Source organism: Anolis sagrei, chromosome 5, assembly GCF_037176765.1.
Source record: "Anolis sagrei isolate rAnoSag1 chromosome 5, rAnoSag1.mat, whole genome shotgun sequence".
Classification (NCBI taxonomy): Eukaryota; Metazoa; Chordata; class Lepidosauria; order Squamata; family Dactyloidae; genus Anolis; species Anolis sagrei.
In genome coordinates this window covers 176,402,863-176,426,644 of record NC_090025.1, presented here as the reverse complement: position 1 = coordinate 176,426,644, position 23,782 = coordinate 176,402,863, and the positions used below count along the sequence as shown (strand labels likewise).

The window sequence follows — 23,782 nt, the reverse complement described above, 5'->3', positions numbered from 1 at the left end:
ACACTGAGTTACAGGTTCTGCAGAATGCTGAACCTAATGCCATTTTTGTCTTGAGATATAAGCCTAGCATTACTCCTAAATAATCACAATATATTTTTCATTAGCACTTAAACATTTTTCTTTTTGTTCTTTAGATAGATATTTTAATGCAGCATGTACTTTGCAATTGTGTGGATGGAATTTGTATTCCTTTCTCAAGGTTATTAGTACTTATCTTCATGGGAAAGACTCTATTATTTATTGATCTTCTTTATACACTTAGAAATGCGGTAACACTGAAAGAAGAACACTTAGTAACTGTGTTTCATTGAAGCCTTTATCCAGTTAAAATAATTAGATGCTTAAACTCTGCAGGGAATTAGAATGAAGTAGGTATTTCAGTTTAGGAGGAACATTAATCTTGAGGCTGTGTTGTTCATTTTGTCTACGTTTACTTATTTTTGAAGACCCAGTGGTACACTATATAATAGGAATGAGTGATTAAGGTAACATTCAGCCAGTTTGATGGCTATTTTGATCTGATTTTTATTATTTTAGTTTTGGTTTCTTCTGTTAACAAATGGTAAGTTTATTACTTTTGTTTTGCTGGAAACTAAGTGGTAAGTTGTTTTATTTCTCCTTTTCTTTTCAGAGCAATGACATGGCAGAACTGCAGCGAGTTCGAATGAAAGATGAAATAAGAGAATATAAATTTAGAGAGGCCAGACTCCTTCAGGACTATACAGAACTGGAAGAAGAAAACATTACTCTGCAAAAGTTGGTTTCCACTTTGAAACAGAACCAGGTGAGAACAGTTAATATATTTCAGAAATGGTTTGAAAATAACAATGCTAACAGTGATTGGTGCACTTTTTTCCAGTACAGCATATATCTCTTTACCCATTCACGAAATACTATTTTAACAAGAGATACAGTTTAAAGGAGGGTGCGTAGAGACACATCTTGGGAAAGTTACTTTTTTGGGGTACAGCTCCTAGAATCCACAACTTCTATTGCCATTGGGAGCTGTAATTCAAATAGTAACTTTTCCAAAGTCTGATAGCATGCTTTCATAGAATCATACAGTGGGAAGTGACCACAATCCAACCCCCTGCCATACAAAAAACCCCAAAACTAACCACAATCGAAACACCTCCAGGATCCTCAGCATCAAAGGTTTCATTTAGAAGATTCCAGACAGAATTACTCATGTCTTAGTAGCTTTTCATATAGCAGGTCTAGCAATGCTCACAATTTGTAACCTTGTGGATTGATCCCTGATAGATTCTGTTCAGTAGACAGCACTGGGCATCTTCATATGCTGCTTGTCATTATCATACCTATATTTCATCACAAAATAATTGCGCCCTCCTTTCTGGGAATCTAGTTTCGGTATTTTTTATTTTCCTTGCATGATAGCTGCACCCTTAGTTCATAATAGTTGCACCCTTAGCAACACCCACCAATCACCTCTTCTTTCCATGCTATGGAGAGTTGCCTTGGCCAAGGTAGCCTTCTGGAGCTGGGAGGAAAGAGGTGATTCAGTGGGTGGACTTGCCTTCCTGGACAGCCTTTTTCCTTCAAGCTATGGAGGGCTGCCTTGGACAAAGCAGTTCTCCAGAGCTCAGAAGAGAGAGACATATGAGTCAGTGAGCCTTCATTCACCTGCACACCTGCCGGCAAGAACAATGACATCTCCCTCAGCTGGCCATCTTGTAGCTCTCCCTGGCATGCACACAGGCAGCTTTCCAGCTATGGGATTGCAGCCCCATATCTGCCAAAAACAAAAATTAATCATGTAATAATTGCACCCCCCCCCCAAAAAAAAAGGGAGGGGAAAAATTATGACTATTATGCAATGAAATACAGTATTCAGTCATTGTAGGCTAAAATTATTCCTATTTGTAATGCAGTTTTAAAAGTTGTAGTGAAAAGAACTAGATTGCAGAAGATTTTTGTGGGAAAACTCTCTTCAGAAGGTTTCACATATGCAGGCATTTCCTGGGATAGTGCACCCAATGTCTTTATAGGGTGTACCAGCCAATGGTTGCACCCATGGTCTACTGACTACCAGCTCAAACAGGCTGCAGTTTCAGTGTGTCTACATGATAAGGTTTGCACTAAATGACCCAAGAAAGCCATAGAATCCATATGATTCTATGGCTTTCTTGCAAATGAGAACTCATTCTGTCAGACTTGCTGCATAAACTGGTTTTGAAGTCTAAGATACTAGAATATGACAGCTGGAAATCCTACTTGGAGATATATTAACCTTGCTCCAAGGTATATCTTTACCCTGTTGCTTTACATAAGTAGAATCATCCCCCTGTCCCACCAACGATCAGGCAACAAGGTGGAGCTGTGGTGTAGAAATACACAATATACTTGTATAGTTATGTCACAGTAGAGGATATAGGTGTCCCCCCCCCCCCCCAAAAGATGAGAAGACAATTTTGGAGAGACCATTTTGATGCCACTCTGATCTCATGTGTAACGTGCAACTCTATCTACATGTTCGTCTTTATCATTGTTAAATTTCCTTAAGAATATAAGGCCCATTCCTTTTCATGAAGCGGATAAGTAAGTGGATTTTTATATATCATTAGAAATTATGTTACCTGTATGTGTGTATGTATATATTTCACTACTAGACTGTAGTCATAGGTGTACTACTTGATATTTGATAAGGGGGCAAAGGAGCACCTTGTGTGGCTGATAGGATTTTGGATTTTTCTTTCCTAAACAGAAACTGCTAATGCCCTGGGACGGAACACAATTAAAAACAGAAGGAAATCTCAAAAGTAATTACAGTATATTCTGCCGTATAAGACTACTTTTTAACCCAAGAAAATCTTCTCAAAAGGCAGGGGTCGTCTTATATGCAGGTGTAGTCTTATGCATGGCTGTCGTCTTAACTCTATATTTTAACTGGAAAAATTGGGAGTCGTCTTATACCCCCAGTCGTCTTATATGCCGGAATATACGGTAATGCTATTTCACAGAGGTGGGGTGCCTGATGTAGAGCGCAATAAAGTCCAAATCCCACTGGGATTTGCAAGCCGTTAGGCATGCCCAAAATAGCTCTTTGGCTCTTGAATTATATTAAAAGTAATTCATGCCCTACATCATTCTGCTTTCTAATGAACACAGTACATAGCAAACTAGGCCTGGCTTTCTAATACAAAGCAAGAGATGTGTTTGTCTCACTTTTTTTCTTTTCTTGCAATTTGGTAAATTGCTCTCACTTGTAAAATAAAAATATTGGATGAATTTCTGAGATTACTCATTGTACAGTGATTGTTATTGTTGAAAAGCATATGAATATAATCTACTTCTACCACACAGGGAATAATTTTATTGCTTTCGCTATTAACAAAAATCAAGTTTCTCTCATGATATAATAATATTGATACATTTGATGAAATACTCTAGTTATATATTTTTTGAGGGAATATTCATAGGCATCAGTTTGATCTTTTAAACTTCCCATGTTTTACAATTATAAGTTTGTTGTCTTTTTCAAAATGTTATGATACACCTAAAAAATTAAAGCATTCTTGCCAAGGCATAAAATGTTTATTCTTTTAGTTTGAAAAATGTGCGAGCCTATTTAACTTTGACTATGCAACCTTTATATAGAGAAGATGAAATAAAAGGTATTATAGGATTGCCATGAAATTTGGATATCTTACTTAGGCGATCCCTCGTTGTCCTAGTACCATGGCCTTCCAAGTGAGTCCATAGGAGACTGTGGAGCCCTATTCTGGATCCGCATGCTCTCCCACAGTGAGGGCATCGGTTTCCAGGTGGAAGGCAGTCCCGGTCAGGGTTGGCTTGTAATGCCTTCCTCTTGGCATATCTCTCCCTTTCACCCTCCATTCATGCCCCTTCAAATTCCACAGCATTGCTGGTCACAGCTGACCTCCAGCTAGAGCGCTCAAGGGCCAGGGCTTCCCAGTTACCTCTCCAGCAGTGTCTGCAACCTGTAATGCCTGCATCCTTTTTCCATTCAATGGTTCTATGTGCATACAATCTTTTCTTCTTTGGTACCTTCATTTAACAGATGCAGCAAATCGCAAGATGTTTGTTAATCCAAGTTTTAGTATTTTGAATGTTCTTTATCTTATCTAATCCAGGTTGAATATGAAGGTCTGAAACATGAGATAAAACGATTTGAGGAAGAGACTGTATTGCTTAATAGCCAGCTGGAAGATGCCATCCGGTTAAAAGAGATTGCTGAACATCAGCTTGAGGAAGCCTTGGAGACGTTGAAAAATGAGAGAGAGCAAAAGAACAATCTGAGGAAGGAACTCTCCCAGTATATCAATCTTAATGATAGTATGTATAATAACCATATTAATATCTCAGTAGATGGATTAAAGTTTGGAGAGGAAGGGAATGAGCCCAATAACGATGAGAAAATGAATGGACATATTCATGGACCACACATGAAAATGAATGGTGACTATCGGACTCCCACAGTTAGGAAAGGAGAATCTCTGCATCCGGTATCTGATCTTTTCAGTGAGCTCAACATCTCCGAAATGCAAAAACTGAAGCAACAACTCATGCAGGTAACACATGACTTTAACTATTGAAAATGAATTTTCATATAATGCACTGGGCATATTCAGAGCTTGGAAAAGCCATGAATGGGAAATCTAGGATATTTTCTGTTAATACCACACTCTCCATAGTTTGGGTTCAGTGTAAAATATTTTTGCATGAACAAATATTTACTTGATCTGTTTCAGAATACAGATTATTGCAATCTTGTCCTTGTAAGGGTGATAGATATTTCCCTACGAGCCCACACGATCTCTAAGATCTTCTGGGGAGGCTCTCCTCTCACTTCCACCCCCGTCTCAGGTGTGGTTGGTGGGGACGAAAGAAAGGGCCTTCTCGGTTGTGGCACCTTGGCTCTGGAACTCCCTCCCCAGGGAGATTAGGCTAGCACCCTCCCTATCCACATTTCGCAAAGAACTAGAGACATGGATGTTCCGTTGTGCATTTAATTAGACAATTCCCTGGACAACTGGCCTTAACTATGACCTAAGTCTTGTCCTTGCACCTTATTACTATTCCACCCAAAGTCTTAATTATCCAGTTGAAACTGCTCTTATCCTTTTGCTGCTTTATCTTCTACGCACTTTACTCATTAGACCTACCTTTAAATTGCTGTGCACCAGACCATTCTCCTACAATGAGACTTGAATTATACTATTGGTTGTTGTTTCTGATGTTTGTTTTATTGTTGTTATAATGTTGCTTGTGTTGTTTTATATTGATTATTGTATTTTGTACATGTTATGTTTTAACCGCCAACTGGGCTTGGCCCCATGTAAGCTGCCCAGAGTCCTTTCAGGGAGATGGAGGCGGGGTATAAAAATAAAGTTATTATTATTATTATTATTATTATTATTATTATTATTATGGATAGCAGAACTTTATCAGCAGTTAAAGGCACTCACAAAGGAATCTTGAGAATATCTTTAATGCTAGGTTACTACACTACAGCAAAGTTACGACTAAAGAAAGCACGGGGAAACAGTGAACATTATACAGACATCCCTTTCTGGTCCAAGTCAGTCTCTTCTCAGGCTAGGCCGGAATTATCAATCTTTTCCCATGTGTGGGCCTCCTAATATTTTTCATTCTTCACCCTGGTATGGGGGATGCTTTGGTGTCTCAGAAACACCAGAACAGACTCCATGACAGTAGGCGTCTGTGTAGCTTTGGCAACATGGACTGAAAATAAAACCAGAGAGATAGGTGTTTTGACTAAAATGAAAATGTATTTCTGTTGGCCAAGGGAAGGTCAAGCTGTGCTCACACACAAAAAATTGAAATAAAAAAAATCAAACTTCTCAAGCAAGCCCTTATATATCTTTCATGCAGAAGCAAAATCACAGAAGTGAGGAGGACGGTGGTTACCGATTAATGTTGACTCGTGTATATGATTAAGATTAATCCGTCGACCCCTCATCGTTACTTAATTCTTAGAAAGAGCTCCTTGGCAATCTTCAAACTTCAAAACAACTATCTCAGCATTTGGCTATTTTTGTTATCTCAGACAGACCACCTCATTATTCTGTCACAAATTTAGACATTTGTACTTTTCAGCATCTGACCCTTTGACCCACTATCTGCCTTAGATAATTTCTCAACTCAGCTTTCAATCTTATTAATGTTTTTAGTAACTTCTTCAGCCATAACATGTAACGTGATTTTTTATTAACTTCAGCCGTAACATGTGATTTTTGCTTAACTTCCTCTGTAAGTTGTTTGCTCAAATAGTTTACACAAAGTTAACATTTTATACTTTAAAACAAAAATAGCATAAAATCATATTTAAATATCAATTTTGCACCTACAGTTTAAGCTTTGCAACAGTAATAGAAATGTAGATGCTAACAAGAATATTACCCAAAACAAGGTGCACTGCTTTGGGTAATATTATATGGGTAAAATTATATGTCTGTCTGATATTCCCATAAATTGCAACCCTATACGTTTCTAGGGTTTTAAAGTGACAATGCCCAATCTCTTGCAAACTAATTAAGCCTGTTTTTATTATCTCTCATCAAACAAGTTGCAATTGAGATTGCTCATTTGTGCATGTGTGTGTTTAATTTTACACCATTGGGCTATTGCTATTTGTTTCATACTGATTAATATCTATAACTATAATATCTTAAACTAAACCACCAAAATGATATAAAGTTTTCCCGTTTACAAAAAAAGTTCCTAAAGTTTTGATGACACAAAGGTGTTCTTGACAATTGAACAAAGAATGGGAGGGTTGTTCATTTCTCACTTGCTGTTGAACTGTACATCAATATGGGTGTAATGTGTGCAGTTTTGGTGCTTTATAAGCAACAAGAAGAGCAACAATAAAACAAATATACTTATTAAACAGTTTTATTTTCAGAAATTTCATATGACAGTAATTTAAAAATCCAATCGAAAGCATTCAGGTTTTGCCCACCTTTCAACACCTTGCTTTATAATGACTTGCTTGTTCAACTCTTGCAAATTACAGACAAATTCTATTAGTTTGACAAGGGGTCTGCTTTTTCATCCATTCTTCTTCCCTATGAAGCACGTGCATGTTCCCAAGGCTTACTTACAGATAGAACAGAGCCCCCCCCCCCCCGCCCCACCATCAACAGTGACATATGGTGTGTTATTTACATTTTTCAGTTGCCAAAATGCATTTGTAAGCATTTGTCATCAACGGATAGTGTTCTGGTCTCTACCCATCAGATAAGCAGCGCTCCTTGTATTTTATAGCCTTTCTTTTGGCTAAATGGTGTGAAAGCTGTGAATGTGGAATGTGCTTTGATGCTTTAATATCAATTACTTTCACTCACATTTTGTAAAGCGATGCAGTTGTATTCAAGTCAAATTTCATACTGTGATATATTTTCATGAAGAACAGTATACAAACACCATCCCATTAAAATGATAACAATTACAACTTCATAAAAATAATTAATATTAATCAATAATAGTTATCATGCCTCAGGTGAGACTTTGAGATTTTATCAGATCTGCCACTGCCTCTAGAGTGCCATGCTAAGTTTTTTTCTTGTGTTGTTGTTGTGTGCCCTCATGCCTTTTCTGACTTATGACATCCCTAAGGCAAACCTATAATTGGGTTTCTTGGGCAATATTTATTCAGAGTGGGCTTGTCTTTGTCACTTTCTGAGACTGAGAGAGTGGGGGCCCATTTACACTGACCATTTAATCAGTTTCTAACGTGTTATTGAAGAAAGAGTTTGTGGTGCAGATGATGTGATAGGAAATCCTAGACCAGTTTGAGGCCCTATTGGTGATTACACAAAGCATTAATGTACATTAAGAGCTCTCTTTCACATGCTTTTGTGGGATTTTGTCATCTGTCCACTGCAGTTTGAAACTAGCTTCTAACTGCATTAAATGGTCAGTGAACATGGGGCCTGAGACTTGCCTAAGGACATCCCGTAGATTCCCATGGGGATTGAAACCTTGGTATCCAGAGTTGTAGTCCACAATTCAAATCACTACACCACGTTGGCTCAGAAAAAAACCCAGGGAAAATGCAAATGCTGCCCTGCACTACCACCAATCATGCAGTTGAATTCCCTGTATTTGTGGAAGATGCAGGAGTCAGCACACCCAGGGAGCAGTGGATGAGCTTCAGCCTAGGAAAACCACCTTTGTGGTATCTTTGCTTCCAGGTGCCATGGCTATTGAGTATCAGTGTTTTTGCTACTTTGTTTTAAGACACTAATATCTTTTTTTTCCCTGGGTTATTGCAGGTGGAACGTGAGAAAGCTCTTCTCCTAGCCAATCTTCAGGAGTCTCAGACGCAGCTGGAGCACACAAAGGGAGCACTTACTGAGCAACATGAACGGGTTCACAGGCTCACTGAGCATGTCAATGCCATGAGAGGCCTGCAGAACAACAAAGAGTTGAAAGATGTCGACTTCGAGAAAGGACGAGATTCTGGGGAGGAAACCCATGACTATGAAGTGGACATCAATGGCTTAGAAATTCTTGAGTGTAAATACAAAGTAGCTGTTACAGAAGTAATTGACCTCAAAGCTGAAATAAAAGCCTTAAAAGAGAAATACAATAAATGTGTTGAAAATTACACTGAAGAAAAGGCAAAGTATGAGAGCAGGATCCAGATATATGATGAACAGGTGACAAACCTGGAAAGGTCAACTAAGGAAAGCCATGAGAAAATGATGCAGATGGAAAAAGAGTTGCAAAGGATTACAGGGGTTGCGAACGAGAACCATAATACCCTCAATACAGCCCAGGATGAGCTGGTGACTTTCAGCGAGGAGCTTGCACAGCTCTACCATCATGTATGTTTGTGTAACAATGAAACACCTAACCGGGTTATGCTGGATTATTACAGACAAAGTAGAGTTACTAGAAGTGGAAGCCTGAAGGGACCTGATGATCCAAGAGGACTTCTGTCTCCTCGACTCATCAGGAGAGGAATGGCATCCCCAGCAGAAGCCAGGACACCAACTGAACATGTCTTGAAAGAGGTCACAGAAGCGAGCAAAGAACAAAGTCCAACAAAGACGCCTACCATTTCCCCTGTCATCACAGCCCCTCCTTCCTCCCCAGTTTCTGATACCAGTGACATTCGCAAAGAGCCAATGAATATTTACAACCTGAATGCCATAATAAGGGACCAAATCAAGCACTTGCAGAAGGCTGTAGACCGGTCGCTGCAACTGTCTCGGCAGCGTGCAGCAGCCCGAGAACTAGCGCCTATGATTGATAAGGACAAGGAGGCCTTAATGGAAGAAATCCTGAAACTGAAGTCCCTTTTGAGTACAAAACGAGAGCAGATAGCAACCCTCAGGGCAGTGCTGAAAGCAAACAAGCAGGTAAACTATTATTAATTCCTCAACTGAACTTAAATCATTAATATGCATTAATAAATTAAATTAATTAATACAATTATTAATATGCAATTAGGATGTTTATGGTAATTACATTTCTTTCCTCATAAAATCCAGTCTTTTGTTTTTCTTCCTTAACATTTTATTCTGTATCTTAATATACTTTGGAGGAACTGGTGAAATTGCTTAAAATGAATTCTTAGTTCCAACTAAAGTAGGTCCATTGACTCACAGAATCATAGAATCATAGAAGCATAGAGTTGGAAGAGACCTCATGGGCCATCCAGTCCAACCCCCTGCCAAGAAGCAGGAAAACTGCATTCAAAGCACCCCTGACAGATGGCCATCCAGCCTCTGTTTAAAAGCTTCCAAAGAAGGATCTTTCACCACACTCTGTGGCAGAGAGTTCCACTGCTGAACAGCTCTCACAGTCAGGAAGTTCTTCCTAATCTTCAGATGGAATCTCCTTTCTTGTAGTTTGAACCACTGACCTATTGGTTAGCAGTTCTGCCACACAAGGGTTTAGCCCATTACACCACGGGCAACAGATATACTACAGCAATCCTTTGGCTAGCTTTCTATCCCAAATAGAAAATACACAACAGCTAGCGGCCTATTGTGTGTTTCGACTTGACTGTGGTTGGAGGAGCTACAGAAACCCAAAGTTTTACCTCGGCAGGCAGAACAAGTGGGCTTTGTTACCTAGACAGATTACGGCATTTCTCTTTGCTCCCCCCAGCCCACAAAGCCCACTTTAAAGTCTGCTCTTCATAAAAGCCCAGCATGAACAGTGGAATTTCTGACTTGCCTCAGATACCGAGGTGACTTTTATAGTTTTCAAGTAGCTTCAGGGTTATATTTTAAAAGTTTAATTTCATCACATGTTTTAAGTTTGCTGAGGAGGGGAAAAAAGATGTATTTTTAGTGGGGGAAAAGTTTTTTTTCTTCCCCCACTTCCCCCTTTCATATTTCTCCCCCCCCCCCCCCCCGCGCTTCACAGATGTTTGATCTCAATCACATCCAGACCTCAAAGCCTGGGCACCAGTCAAGTTTGTTCTCCTACGGATGGAAAAGAGAAAATGTCATTTATTTGCAGGAGACGTGGTCTTCCCTCCCCTTGCCTCTTTCTAACACCTATTTTTTTTCTTCCAACCACAACTAGTATGCAAGTTAACGTCAAATAATAAATGTAAATCCACTGAGCTGTTGAGATTGAACCAAAGCTATTTTGCTGAATAGATGGCACAGCAGCTTAGCTGTTAAGTTTAGGTCGAGATTTTCTCACCTTCTCTGTAAATATTCAAGGTTTAATAGTTCTGTAAGTCAAATGAAAAATGCAACCAACGGGGCTGATGTAGTACAAAGTTCACAATACAAGTGGCTGGAAAAAAAATAAGGTAAAGGTAAAGGTTTCCCCTTGACATCAAGTCCAGTTGTGTCCGACTCTGGGAGTTGGTTCTCATCTCCATTCCCAAACCAAAGAGCTGGCATTGTCCATAGACACCTCCAGCATCACTGCATGGAACAGCATTACCTTCCCACCAAAGTGGTACCTAGACTCAATACGAATTTGATATGTTAGCACAGTAGGGCTGCTTAGTTGGAATTAACTGGATTAGTTTGCTCCAATACTGAATTGACTTGGTTTATTAATTTGCATTTTGTTATTTCTTTAGAAAACAATGGAGCATTCTGTTTAATTATAAATGTGGGGCACATTGAAAATTACATGGAATTCTAGTAACTTCAAGAATTTGTTTCTATGTGAGATCAATTCAGATGTATCCAATCCTTCAGGCAAAATCTCTTTCTTCTTACTTTCCGTATGAGCAAACTATGTCTGGCATTTTTATATAAACTGGACAAATCATGGTTTGCTTCCAAACTATATAATGAAACTCACCTCAAACCATGGTTTACCAATCTACTTTGTAATAAACTGTGGTTTGTACCAGGCAAAAATCGGTTGTAATGGCAAAGTCACTCACGTCCATATCTATGCTATACTGCATTTTTAGTATTGTGTGTGGTATTTCATTGCATAAGAGTCACCATTGCATAATAGTTGCAACCTCCTTTTTTGGGTTCCAGTTTTGGTATACCGTATATACTAAAGTATAATCCGACCCAAAAATAAGCCGAGGCACCTAATTTTACCACAAAAATCTAGGAAAACTTATTGACTCAAGTATAAGCTGAGGGTGGGAAATGCAGCAGGTACTGATAAATTTCAAAATAAAAATAGATACCAATTACATCAGTAGGTTAAATATTTTTGAATATTTACATAAAACTGTAATTTAAGATAATACTGTCCAACTCTGATTAAATAATTATTCTAACCTTTTTCAATGTAAATGTGCTTACGTATCCTTCTAATAATCACCATAGTTTATTTTAACTATACATTTTGGGGAAAATACTGTGTGTATATGAATAAGGAAAAGTGAGAAAGATTGGCTCTGAGAGAGGAGGAGAGGAAGGCACGAGTTGCATTGAGAGAGGAGGAGGAGAAGGAGATCTGGGTTGCTGTGTGGAGACGTGAAGTCCTGGCAGGAAGGCGTGGGTCTGAAAGAAGCCCTTCTTTCAGCCCCATGCCTTTCTGCCAGTACCCTCACCTGAGGACACACTGAGAGGGGCTTTTTCAGCATTAAAAAAATGCTGAAAAACAAGTATATATAGTATTTGATGTTCCTCCCACCACTTCACTGCAGTCTTCAGGAGCAAGATCTGAGAGGCAGAGGAGGTACGGTAATAGGATACAAGGGCGGGCCAGACAGGTAAAAGAGGTGTGTTTTTCTCGGCCCAGAGCCACCCTATCTCTTTTTTCCATACCCCAGGCGCCCTGGACACCTGCAGCTTGTTCTGACCTTCACTTACACTTTTCCGGTGAGGCGCCCCTTCACCTCACCATTGGGAATGCATTAAGTCCACGAATCCTGATGAATGGATTTTCTTCTACCATACTTGTACAGCGTCACCCTTAATGTTTTCATACAGTCGCTGCATATGGCAGGGATGTGGCCACTGCCATTTTTGAGCTCCCCCCACCATATGCAGAAACCACAGATTCTCCAATCTGGATTGGAAGTTTCAGCACCCACTCTATAAGACGACCCCCGCGTATAAGGCTACTCCCACGTATAAGATGACTCCCGCATATAAGACGACCCCTGACTATTGCGAAGATTTTCTTGGGTTAAAAAGTAGAGTTATATGCCAGAAAATACGGTACCTACAGAAATAGTTTTAGAGGTAATGCTTTAGATGTTTGTTTTGTTTAGCCGATCCCTCGTTGTCTGAGTAGGATAGTCTTCCAAGATTAGTAAAAGGCGAAAGATTTATACGATCTGAAGAGAAACCAGAGTATTCCAAGATTAGTGTATTGGTGAGTCCATAGATGACTGTCAGGCCCTATTCTTGATCTGTATCTTCCCCCACAGTGAGGGCATTGGTTTCCAGGTGGACGGCGGTCTCGGTTGGAGTTGGTTTGGTGCACCTTCCTCTTAGCACATTTCTCTCTTTTGCCCTCTATTCGTGCCTCTTCAAATTCTACAGCACTGTTGGTCACAGCTGACCTCCAGCTGGAGTGCTCAAGGGCCAGGGCTTCCCAGTTCTCAGTGTCTATGCCAGAGTTTTTAAGGTTGGCTTTGGGTTAGGTATTTTCCTTGGAAGATGCCTGTGCGTGAGTTTTTTTAATGTGTGGAGGTCAGTGCATAACTGATCAACACACGGTCTTTACAGAGTGAGGTTCCACTGGTGGCATAGTTTAACAAGACAACCTTAGCTTCTCAATCTGTTGCCCACTTCTTCCGCCTTCACAGCCGTTGTAACATGTACCATGTTATCCTCCACCTGCTCTGCCATTGAGGTCTTTGGGTCTTTGGACTTTAGATATATAAGCATTCATAGTACTGAGAGTTTGCATCACAATGATGCTTATTTCTTTGAGATGTTTTGATTTTTAGAAGTTTGTCTAACTATTATTGCTATGTTGCTGAAAGAGTACAAGTGCTAAAATATTAAATCCATTTCCAATTTGTTTGGATATTAACTGTGAGAGATGTGTAAATTAAACCTTAGTCGAAGTGACAGGGATGTAGTAAGAAATATATTTATGTATGTATGTACACATATACTGTATTATTTCACATTGAAATAAAGGAAATTAATTTCTAAGATGCAGTAGCTAGAAGGCAAAGGAATATTGAAGAGGTCTGTTCAATGTAAAGGCAAGGGAATTATCTGTTATCTGTCAATTCCAGATATCAGGGAACAGGCTGACACTAAGCTTAATAGAAGGAAAATGGTAGGGCTCCTTGATGAATGAGCTGAAAATAGAATGTTTATCATTGACTGTGCCTTGAAAAGAACTGGTGTGTGTATACCACATATTGAGAGGGTCAAAGGTTATCTCTGAAGTAGAACTGACTATGCATGTAACTTGCCTGCCTGTAACTGAGGAAGGTATATAAAGAAGAGCATTCTTCTCCTTAGGAGCTCTGACTTTTGGAATGGATTTCCATCAGAGTCTGACCAGCTGGAAAATTAACTGTGTTTTTTCAAACCTCAGAAAGGTCTTGGTGGCTTCTCTCTTCAATCGCTTCAGAAGGAACTGGAGGTTTCATTAGGATCTACAGTAAAAATACAGGCTTTCTGGAATATGTTGTTTAATAGTTTACACTTTACACAGTAAGATCTAATAATTGTAAGACTTATGGCTACCATCTGATGTCTAGTAAGAGCGGTTTTCAGTGCAAGCTCTTGCACTGCCCAAAGAAATGGGATATTTTCTTGTTAGTAAGTTCTGAGAGTGCCTTGGACCGCCAGAAGATCCAACCAGTCCATACTTCAGGAAATAAAGCCCGACTGCTCATTTAGGGAAGGATAGTAGAGGCCAAGATGAAGTACTTTGGCCATATCATGAGAAGAAAGGAAAACTTAGAGAAGACAATTATGCTGGGGAAAATGGAAGGAAAAAGGAAGAGGGGCCGACCAAGGGCAAGATGGATGGATGGCATCCTTGAAGTGACTGGATTGACCTTGAAGGAGCTGGGGGTGGTGACGGCTGACAGGGAGCTCTGGCGTGGGCTGGTCCATGAGGTCACGAAGAGTCGGAAATGACTGAACGAATTAACAACAACAATCTTAAAAAGACAAGTAGATCTGATCTGATCCATAAATGTTTAATGATAGTTTTGCTTTTCATCTATTTTTGTGCTTTGTACTCTTTGTTCAGGATCATATACTTGGAACATGTTATTTATATATATATATAGACTGCAGGAATTCACATTATTATCTTTCAAATAGATCTACCAAATACATAGTTTTAATACATTTTTGTAATTACATTGTAGATAATAAGCACAATTGATGGTACATTGGTGGGAGTTGGCATAGCTATGCTGGTGTACACATTGGTGCTAAACCCTTATTTCCTGGAGTTTACTTTGCAGGAATGAATCTTGGTTTCAATTTGTGCAGTGAGCCATTTCATTATGAAGAGTTCAGATTTACTTCTCATAAACAAATGAGGTAACTTTAGATCAAAGAAAAGTAAAGAGCTACTTTTAGTTCGCTGGAAAGAGGCCAAGCACAATGTTACATCATGCCCATTTTTTACTGCTAAAGCAATTTTCTATTTATTGCTGATTTGCACCTTCCTATATTCATGATATACACTGGATGCTTAGATTTGTCAACACTGGGCATCTCTTTGAAGTTAAACCAGTATATTTTAGGCTCCATGCAGTTAAAAGTCTGTTTGAACTGAGAATAACAGATTATGAAACTTCAGTAGTAGTTGGAAGCCTGAAATTTAGGTCACACTAAGTGGTTCAGCTCAGACATGATAGCAAACTTGAATCACTTATAATTTTAGTTTACTTTGAACAAACAGGCATTCTGGTTGCTCTTTTTGCCTGTTCTTTGTTGTTGTTTATTTGTTCAGTTGCTTCTGACTCTTCATGACCTCATGGACCAGCCCATGCTAGACTGCAGCCAAGAAATCAGAGAGACATTTACTTCTTGGGAGGAGAGCAATAATCAATCTCAATAAAATAGTGAAGAGTAGAGACACCACACTGCCAACAGAGATCTGCAGAGTTAAAGCAATGGTATTCCCCATGGCATCCTATGGATGTAAGAGCTGGATCATATGGAAGGCTGAGCAGAGGAAGACGCTTTTGAATTGTGGTGTTGGAGAAAAATTCTGAGAGTGCCTTAGACTGCAAGATTATCAAACCAGTCCATACTCCAGGAAATAATGCCTGGCTGCTCACTGGAGAGAAGGATATTGGAGTCAAAGATGAAATACTTTGGTCACATAATGAGCTGACAGGAAAGTTTGGAGAAAACAATGATACAGGAGAAAATAGAAGGAAAAAGGAAGAGGGGCCGACCAAAGACAAGATGGTTTGTTTCCTGTTCTGCTGACATTGGAATCTCTGGTTTGTTTTGTTCTTGATAGGTCAGAATCATGAATCAAGTGGAAAGTAGTTAGATTTGGTTGATGAGACTTTAAAAAAGAGGGGAAATTTGTGAGCTCCAAGATGTTAGAATTTAGTAAGAGCCTTCTATATGGCCTCATATCAGCTACAGAGCTGCACCCTGTAGAATACTCATAGAGACCTCTCTGTTTCAGTCTTTGATTGTTTGGTTAAGAAATATTTATCCTAACGGGCATTTAAGGTGGATTGACATTTTAAATTCTGATTTCTTGATATTATGTCATTTTTACCAGCAGACTCTTCTCTTATGTTGATATTATGCAAGAATTTCTCCCCAATAATATTTACACTGTTGCCTCTATTAAGTGGGTTTTGAAAAGGTAGATATTTTCCAAAAAAATCTGCAAAACCCCCTTGACTGGAACCTTGAATGCAGCAAAAGAAGTATTCACTTTTGAAAATGGTGTCTCTTTGACTTCTGCAGTGCGCGCTCTACATTGGGCTACCTCTGTACCAAGTTCAGAAACTCAATTTGACAGTAAGAGTGGTTATGGATACATTGAGAGCTCCTTCTCCCACATTTTCTGCTTTGAACTGGAATATGTGATAGTGTGGACTCAAATAACTCTGTTCAAAGCAAACATTGTGGGAGTTTCTGCCTTGACATTTTGGGTTTTAGGGCTGTGTAGAAGGGCCCAAAGAGGGAGCATGTCACATTTAAACTAAAACCACTCTACTGTTTGCTTATTAGTTTCTGAGGGAAGCACAAAGTGTTGGTTATTACCTATATGGTTTGCGTCCGGATTGCCTGCAGGATTGCCTTCTCCTGTACAAATCACCCCATACATGCAGGTCTTCTGGGGCACATTGACTTTAACCAGCCAGAACTCAGTAGCTGTCACTCAGAGGAACTTTTCAGCAGCTGCCCCTAGACTGTGGAATGACCTGTCAGAAGAGATTTGACAGCTAAGCGAACTGTTTGAATTTAAATCAGACTTAAAAATCCATGTCATCTGTCAAGCCTGCCTGGTTTATTTTAAACTGGCACTTTATTGGTATGCATGATTTTATTGTGTTCTAAATCTTGAGTCTATGTCTTTTAAAATATGTATTTAAGTGTTCTTGTGTTTTTATCTTTGTATTTTAAGTATGTGGTATAAAAGTGAGTATATATTTGGTAAAAAATCTTCTTCCTATGGATCACTTGAGACTCTGAGTTGTCATCTTCATTTCACTTCCTTGCAAATGTATGTAATACTCATGTCTTTGTTTCAGACAGCGGAAGTGGCCCTGGCCAATCTGAAGAATAAGTATGAAAATGAGAAGGCCATGGTGACAGAAACCATGACAAAACTGCGCAATGAGTTGAAGGCTTTGAAAGAAGATGCAGCAACCTTCTCATCCTTGAGAGCCATGTTTGCAACCAGGTACTGGAACTTGGTTTTTAGCCTCCTTTACCACTGTGTAGTGTCTTCTTATGTGAACACACCCGTTCCTGTGTTGTGAGAATTTGGTCACATAGGCTGCCATACCTGGTCAGATGTAGACAAATCAGCAGAGAGAAAAGTGTTAACCACACAGATGTTGTTGGATTACAACTTTATTGCTTAACATTGGCAGTGCTGGCTAGAACTTATAGAGTCCTCAGTCCAACAACATTTGGAGAGCCACACATTCCCTTTTCCTGGATTGCATAGATAGGCAGTAGTTTAGAGGATTTTAGGGGAACTACTGAACTTTTCCTTGTGAAGCATGTATTACACCATGGACCACTGTCACCTGCCTAACCAACAGTGGCCATAAATACAACATTTTAAAGTGTAGCTTCTTCAAATCGTAGATCTATTCCAGTGGTGGAAATTGTGTGACTCTCCAGATATTGTTGAGCTGCAAATCCCAGTATTTCTCACAAAGTGAAACACTGGCTAGCTTTTCAGCAAGATCTGGAGGGCTGAAGGATCCTCTCCCTTGCTCTGTATAGATGTTGAATGGAAGAAATAAATGGGACCCTGTCTGCACTACTACACTTTAAACAAGGTACAGATACTGTGGAGATAGGTAAGAACATACAGTTTTTAGATAGATATGAGTGTTGGATCACTGCACAGAGATCAGGCATGGGCCAGTAGGCATGATCACAACATTTTATATAGCTATGAGTGTTGGATCACTGCACAAAGATCAGACATAGGCCAGTGAGTGTTATCCTAACATGCCCTCTCTATGAAATATCAAGGAGAAAGCAGGCTTATGAGTAAGTAAGAAACAAAGGCATACTTCAAAAAAAAAAAGAACGGTAAAGAAGCATTGTGGATAGCCTAAAATGGAAAGAGAGAGGGAAGCATATAAATAATATATTTCTAATTACATTTTTCCAGTTTTAGTGCTGGATTTCTGGTGAGCACATACCATTATCAAATTAAGTAATTTCCAAATGCTACTATTAGATTCTTACTTTCTAGGTCATATTGCTAATGTCCAGTTCTTTCAATATGCTGTGTGTTTTATGAATAACTTTTCAATAACTTTAAAGCATAGGTTCTTTTTATTATAATTTTCCAGTAAAAGAAAGGGATTCAGAACTTTTACAGAACAACATTTAGACATACAGATTCTATGTAACTACATTGAATCCACAAATAACCTACAGTTACATTGGCTAACAAACAAAGGGGAATTAAATTTTTACTCAGCATTCACATTACCCATACACATTCATACCATATCCTTTCTCTCTCCTTGGAGAAGCACTTGCTTAGACCAGAGCCAGCTTTCCTTGCAGCCTGCCAACACACAGTTCCAAAACTTCTAAAATGCTAAAACGCACCATCTTTCCCAAAGAACAATGCCAAGGATCAGATCTCTGTTTTCCTTATAGCAGAAACAGACTCTATGCATGACTCCAAAACCGCACTCCTTTCTCTTCCTGTGAGAAAAGGAGCAAGTAATCAGACTGGATTTCATTGTAGATCTGCCACTCCCAAAGTTACACCATCTCTTTCAATAGACCTGTCTGCCACACTTGAGAATGATTAGATTGAGTATTTTATAGGAATATTCTGCTGATGTTGTTCCAAAATTGTAAATCGTTGTCCTGTTGAAATTATCTTGACTCTTCACCTCCTGACATAGATGTTTCTCTTCAGGTAATGAAGCATTGTGTTCTGAGTTTGACTTGAAAGAGTATTGTCTTTGACTAATGTAAACACTAACAGATATAATGTCCTTTAGAGTTAATCTGGGTTCTGGTCAGCAAATGTTGACAGGTGTAAACAGATGTAAACATTTCTCTTATCACTGTCACAGTTTTTATCACAGTTTACTATGGCAGGTCAACCATTTCAGTTCCTCATTAGCAGGTTTTAATTACAATTCAGCAAGCAGGTAGTTAATGGTTTAGTCATTGTAGGCCTTAATCTTCAGAATGGTGTCTCCAAAATTACAAGATCTCATTCATTCATTCCTTTCATTCAGTTCATTTATACCCACACATATTAAATCCACATTTATCAAATCTGCACATATGGCATGTGTGTGGATGTTAACAAAGAAAGCAGCAGTTTATTTACAACAAAGTATGAATTTTGAATATATCTCAAAAGACATGACAGTAGATCTAGATTTATTTGTAGATGAAGTAATTTATTAAAAATGTTTAATGTGATTTCTAAAATATATTACTTTTCCACATTGATTCTATATGTTATGTGAATAGGCCACCATAATTGCTCCCTCTTGTATATTTTATTATATGTTCAGCAGATGAGCTATTGATAAAGCATTAGATGGTTGAGAACAAGGGAGCTTAATCTCTTGGTAAGTGATAGCATCAGAGTATCCGTAGCTACAGAACAACGTGACTCTCTGAGCACTTGGCTTCTACCATAATGAGAATTCCTGTAAGCAAATGGGCTTTCAATATAATTAAATATGCTTTGTTCCAATCAATGATTAATACAGTGACATAATGGTTTGGCTTTTATAGAAACATGTCTACTCATAACTTCATTGGCCCATTACCATTTTGCTACAGTCTTTACATCATTGCATTAACTTAATTGCCTTGAGTGTGATACACCTCTCCTCTTGCCAGCAGACTGGATAAGGGTAGTAGCCCAGGTCAATTTTCACAGCAATATGGGAAATTAAGCCAGGACTCTATAGAGGAAAACAACTGGAGGAACAAATTGTTCGGTTTTAAGTCTGACTTTTTTGCTGCTTGCACAAGGAGTATCCAAGTGGTATCTCCCTGCGACAACGGCCTGACCACCTTATACACATATGTACTGTCCAAGGAGGAGGTGGCCATCCAGTATAACTTCTCAATACAGGCCAGCAGTATTTACAGTTTCTTCATTCCTCATTTCCTGGCTTTGGGGCATCTTTGTAACCTTGGAGAGGGATAAGAAAAAGATGGTTGCAGATGCAGCTGACATGTGTCAGGAGACACATTTTCAGGTTATCTGCCATGCTAACATTTGCAGAGTGTTCTACTTAAACACAACAAACACAATACTCAATCACAACCTGAATACATCATTTTCTTGAGGATCTTACACCGGGAAGCAATTTGAGCAAGAAAATGTGGGCTCTTTTATAGATCACCCTACAATCTAATATAATGAAGAATGACACAGAACTATTTCAATAAAATAAAGAGAAGTAAAATCAAGTAAGAGAATTTACAGTATAGTTATACTGTCTGTTGCAGGCATGGGCAAACTTCGGCCCTCCAGGTGTTTTGGACTTCAACTCCCACAATTCCTAACAGCCAGTGGGCCATTAGGAATTGTGGGAGTTGAAGTCCAAAACACCTGGAGGGCTGAAGTTTTCCCATGCCTGGTCTATTGTCTTCATCTTGCCATTCCACATGCCTGATGATGATTTATTAAGGAACTATAGAAAGCTCTTTTGTACATGTTCACAAATGTATCTTATGCCTGTACGTCTCTGAAGATATTAATGTCTTGTTGGTTAATGTCTTGTGTCCCCAGGTTTCTGTTACTTTCAATTGCTTACTGTCACTTGGAAAAGATTTTTTGGGCTGTATGGCCATGTTCTAGGAGCATTCTCTCCTGACATTTCACCTGCATCTATGGTAGGCACCCTCAGAGGTTGTGAGCCACACCTAAAAACTGTCAGGCCATCAAAGGCTAATCAAGGTGGCCAGTTGAAACATTCACACCTATCTCCTACAGACAAGAGTTCTTTCTTCCTCCCTGGACTCTACACAGATATATAAACCCAGTTTTCCTAGTTTCCAACAGACCTCACAACCTCTGAGGATGCCTGCCATAAATGCAGGCAAAACATCAGGAGAGAATGCTTCTCGAACATGGCCATACAGCCCAGAAAACTCACAACAACCCAGTGATTCCAGCCATGAAAGCCTTCGGCAATACACTTGGAAAAGAGTTGGGATTAGATCTCTGATAGGCATGACTTATGACCACTTCAGTCAGGAAAATTGGTTTTATTTTTTAATTCCATAGCCTGACATCGGATTGACCCAAGCTGGTGGCTATGGCAACCACATCTGCTGCTGATATATTGTTTTTCCAATTGATGTGATCCCATAAGTTACTGCTGGGGGCAATTCTCGCCATCTGTAGTTAGTTTATACTGACATTTGTCCAGTTGATGTTTAGGAAAGAGTTTATAGAGAGTAGAACTGACTCGCAAGAAGGTTCCCCTTCTACCCAGCTCACCATGTTTCTCTTTCCTCCAGGTGTGATGAATATGTCACACAGCTGGATGAGATGCAGAGGCAATTGGCAGCTGCAGAGGATGAGAAGAAGACCTTAAACTCTTTGCTGCGGATGGCTATCCAGCAAAAGCTCGCCCTCACGCAGCGTCTGGAAGACTTAGAGTTTGATCATGAGCAGTCTCGGCGGAGTAAAGGCAAACTTGGAAAGAGCAAGATCGGCAGCCCTAAAGTAAGTGAGGAGGCATCAGCCACCGTGCCAACAATAGACACTTTCCTCCTGCATAGTCAGGGCCCACAGCAACCAAACATACTGGTCAGCAGTGGCACTCAGAGGAAAAGGTATGCATGCAGTCATCTTTATAGTACAGTGCAGTGGCCTGACCTGAATTAGGGTCATCCACTGAATTGAAATTATTTATATATATATCGGTTGGGGATAATGAGAGGCTGGGTATGGGTGGGACAGATAGTGGTTTTTCAATATGTGGCTTTTACTTCCACCTGCCCATAATATCTTCTTGTCCTTTTTGATATGGCTGTAAATCATATCCTATTGACATTTCAGCATATTCTGTATGTCTTGAATGTACCTGCTTTCCGTACTGCAAAATGTAGCTTTGCTGGGGTGGTGGTGGGGAGAGCGATACCCAAGAAGCACATTCACAGCCAAAGGGAACCAATCTGTTCGATAAACTATGGTGCTAATAAAATAGCCCTTTTTCTCTTCAGTACTGAAATACGGGTAGAACTGTGTTTGCTTCATTGTGCTTCTCATGTGTTAAAATGAACAGATCTTCAGGACTGAATTACCTTTATTGAAATAGCAGATGAGCATGATCTGCAGAGTATGATCTGGTTTTGTGGTTGACCTCTCAATAGGAGGGAAGTGAATCACATAGAACAGTGTGGGCAAATGGCCCTCCACTTTGGGGATAGTGGTATTGGGGAAGAGATAATTTCCAATAAATATCCAAACAAGATTTCTGATGACTGAAGATCTTTGGGACATCATCATCTGATTACTACCTGTAAACGTTAAACGTAAATACTATCATCGATTCAAGAGAGTATGTACGGAGCCTAAACACTAAATAGTCATTACAGTATCAACTGAAGAAATAGATTTGGAAGGGAGAAGGAAGCAGAGAGAGTATCTCTGGTTTTCACTGCCTGTGACTTGCCAAGCTATACACAGCCATTTATAATGTTCTGCCAGATTCTTGGCAACATCCAAGAACAATATCAAATATGCAGCCAAACTTAAAACAATTTTCAAGTAGCCAATAAAAACAGATCTTATAAAACCAATGGCAGGTCATCATACATGGCTGGTTTTCTTTGTTCAGCTTGATTGGCCACAAGTTAAGCAGCTACTCTTATGACTTTCTAAAATATATGGTCAAGACCTTGAGAAATATGTCCTGTTGTGGGATGACAGCAACAGTAGGGTGGTGGTGTCAATATGTTGGGGTTGTTTTGGAAGCGGGAAGAGAAAAGTAATATAATGTTGTCATTCAAGGGGCCATTGCTTGGTAATTAAAATAAAAACTCTTTTGTTTCCGTATGTATTTTTTTCTTGGATCTCCTGCAAGACTATTCTCACCTTCCCCTTGTGATCAGAGCCATCCCAGGACTTCAGGGACACACCTACTGCCTTTATTAAGAACCCCCCCTGATCACGCCTCCACAGAATCATATCTTCTGAGGGGCCCCCCTTCCATGAATGAATTCTTCCATGGGCACCGTCTCAGCAAGGAAAAAAGGTTAACCGTGGCCATCCCAGGTAAACATTTTTTCCTTGGGTGCATGTGGTGCAAAATGATTTGCTGAGTCTAAGAGGAGTCCTCTGCAAACACTGCACATGACATTTCTAGTTTGAGCACATTTTTAGATCTTTGATAGAGAAGAATCTTCAGGCTGATTTAGAATAGCCCCTCTATAGTCATCCTAGGTGTCCTCTGCTTAGGATTCAGTGTATCACATTTCTATTTGCCTCATTTTAAGTCATGGTTTGAGGCCCTGTTAACCTCTTCATAAACAATGAAGAAGTGAATGAAAATCAGGGTTAAAACTTCATTTATCTCTCTCCTTCTTGGTATACAAAGTCTCAGTGCAAAGATCTTTGCTTGTTTTAAGACAAGATTCACTATTAAGTCTGAGCCAGGGACTGTCTAGGAAATTAAAATATAACCATGGTTTATTTTCCTGGGTGTATATAACTTCTGTTCAACCGG

The 23,782-nt window shown here is 39.4% G+C and overlaps 1 protein-coding gene across 9 annotated transcripts in view; it reads left to right on the top strand.

Moving 5' to 3' along the window:
• Nucleotides 1–23,782, top strand: part of BICD1 (BICD cargo adaptor 1) — a 133,548-nt gene that overhangs the window by 79,791 nt on the left and 29,975 nt on the right. For 3 of the 9 annotated variants that reach the window (XM_060776787.2, XM_060776786.2, XM_060776788.2), the window contains exons 3-8: nucleotides 632–784; nucleotides 4,116–4,553; nucleotides 8,283–9,374; nucleotides 17,117–17,268; nucleotides 21,570–21,887; nucleotides 23,141–23,331. In XM_060776787.2, the coding sequence (XP_060632770.2) occupies nucleotides 632–784; nucleotides 4,116–4,553; nucleotides 8,283–9,374; nucleotides 17,117–17,268; nucleotides 21,570–21,887; nucleotides 23,141–23,331 (2,344 nt within the window). Of the gene's footprint in view, nucleotides 1–631; nucleotides 785–4,115; nucleotides 4,554–8,282; nucleotides 9,375–17,116; nucleotides 17,269–21,569; nucleotides 21,888–23,140; nucleotides 23,332–23,782 lie in introns of those variants that run through there. The other 6 variants (XM_060776792.2, XM_060776793.2, XM_060776795.2 and 3 more) reach the window with 3 other exon arrangements.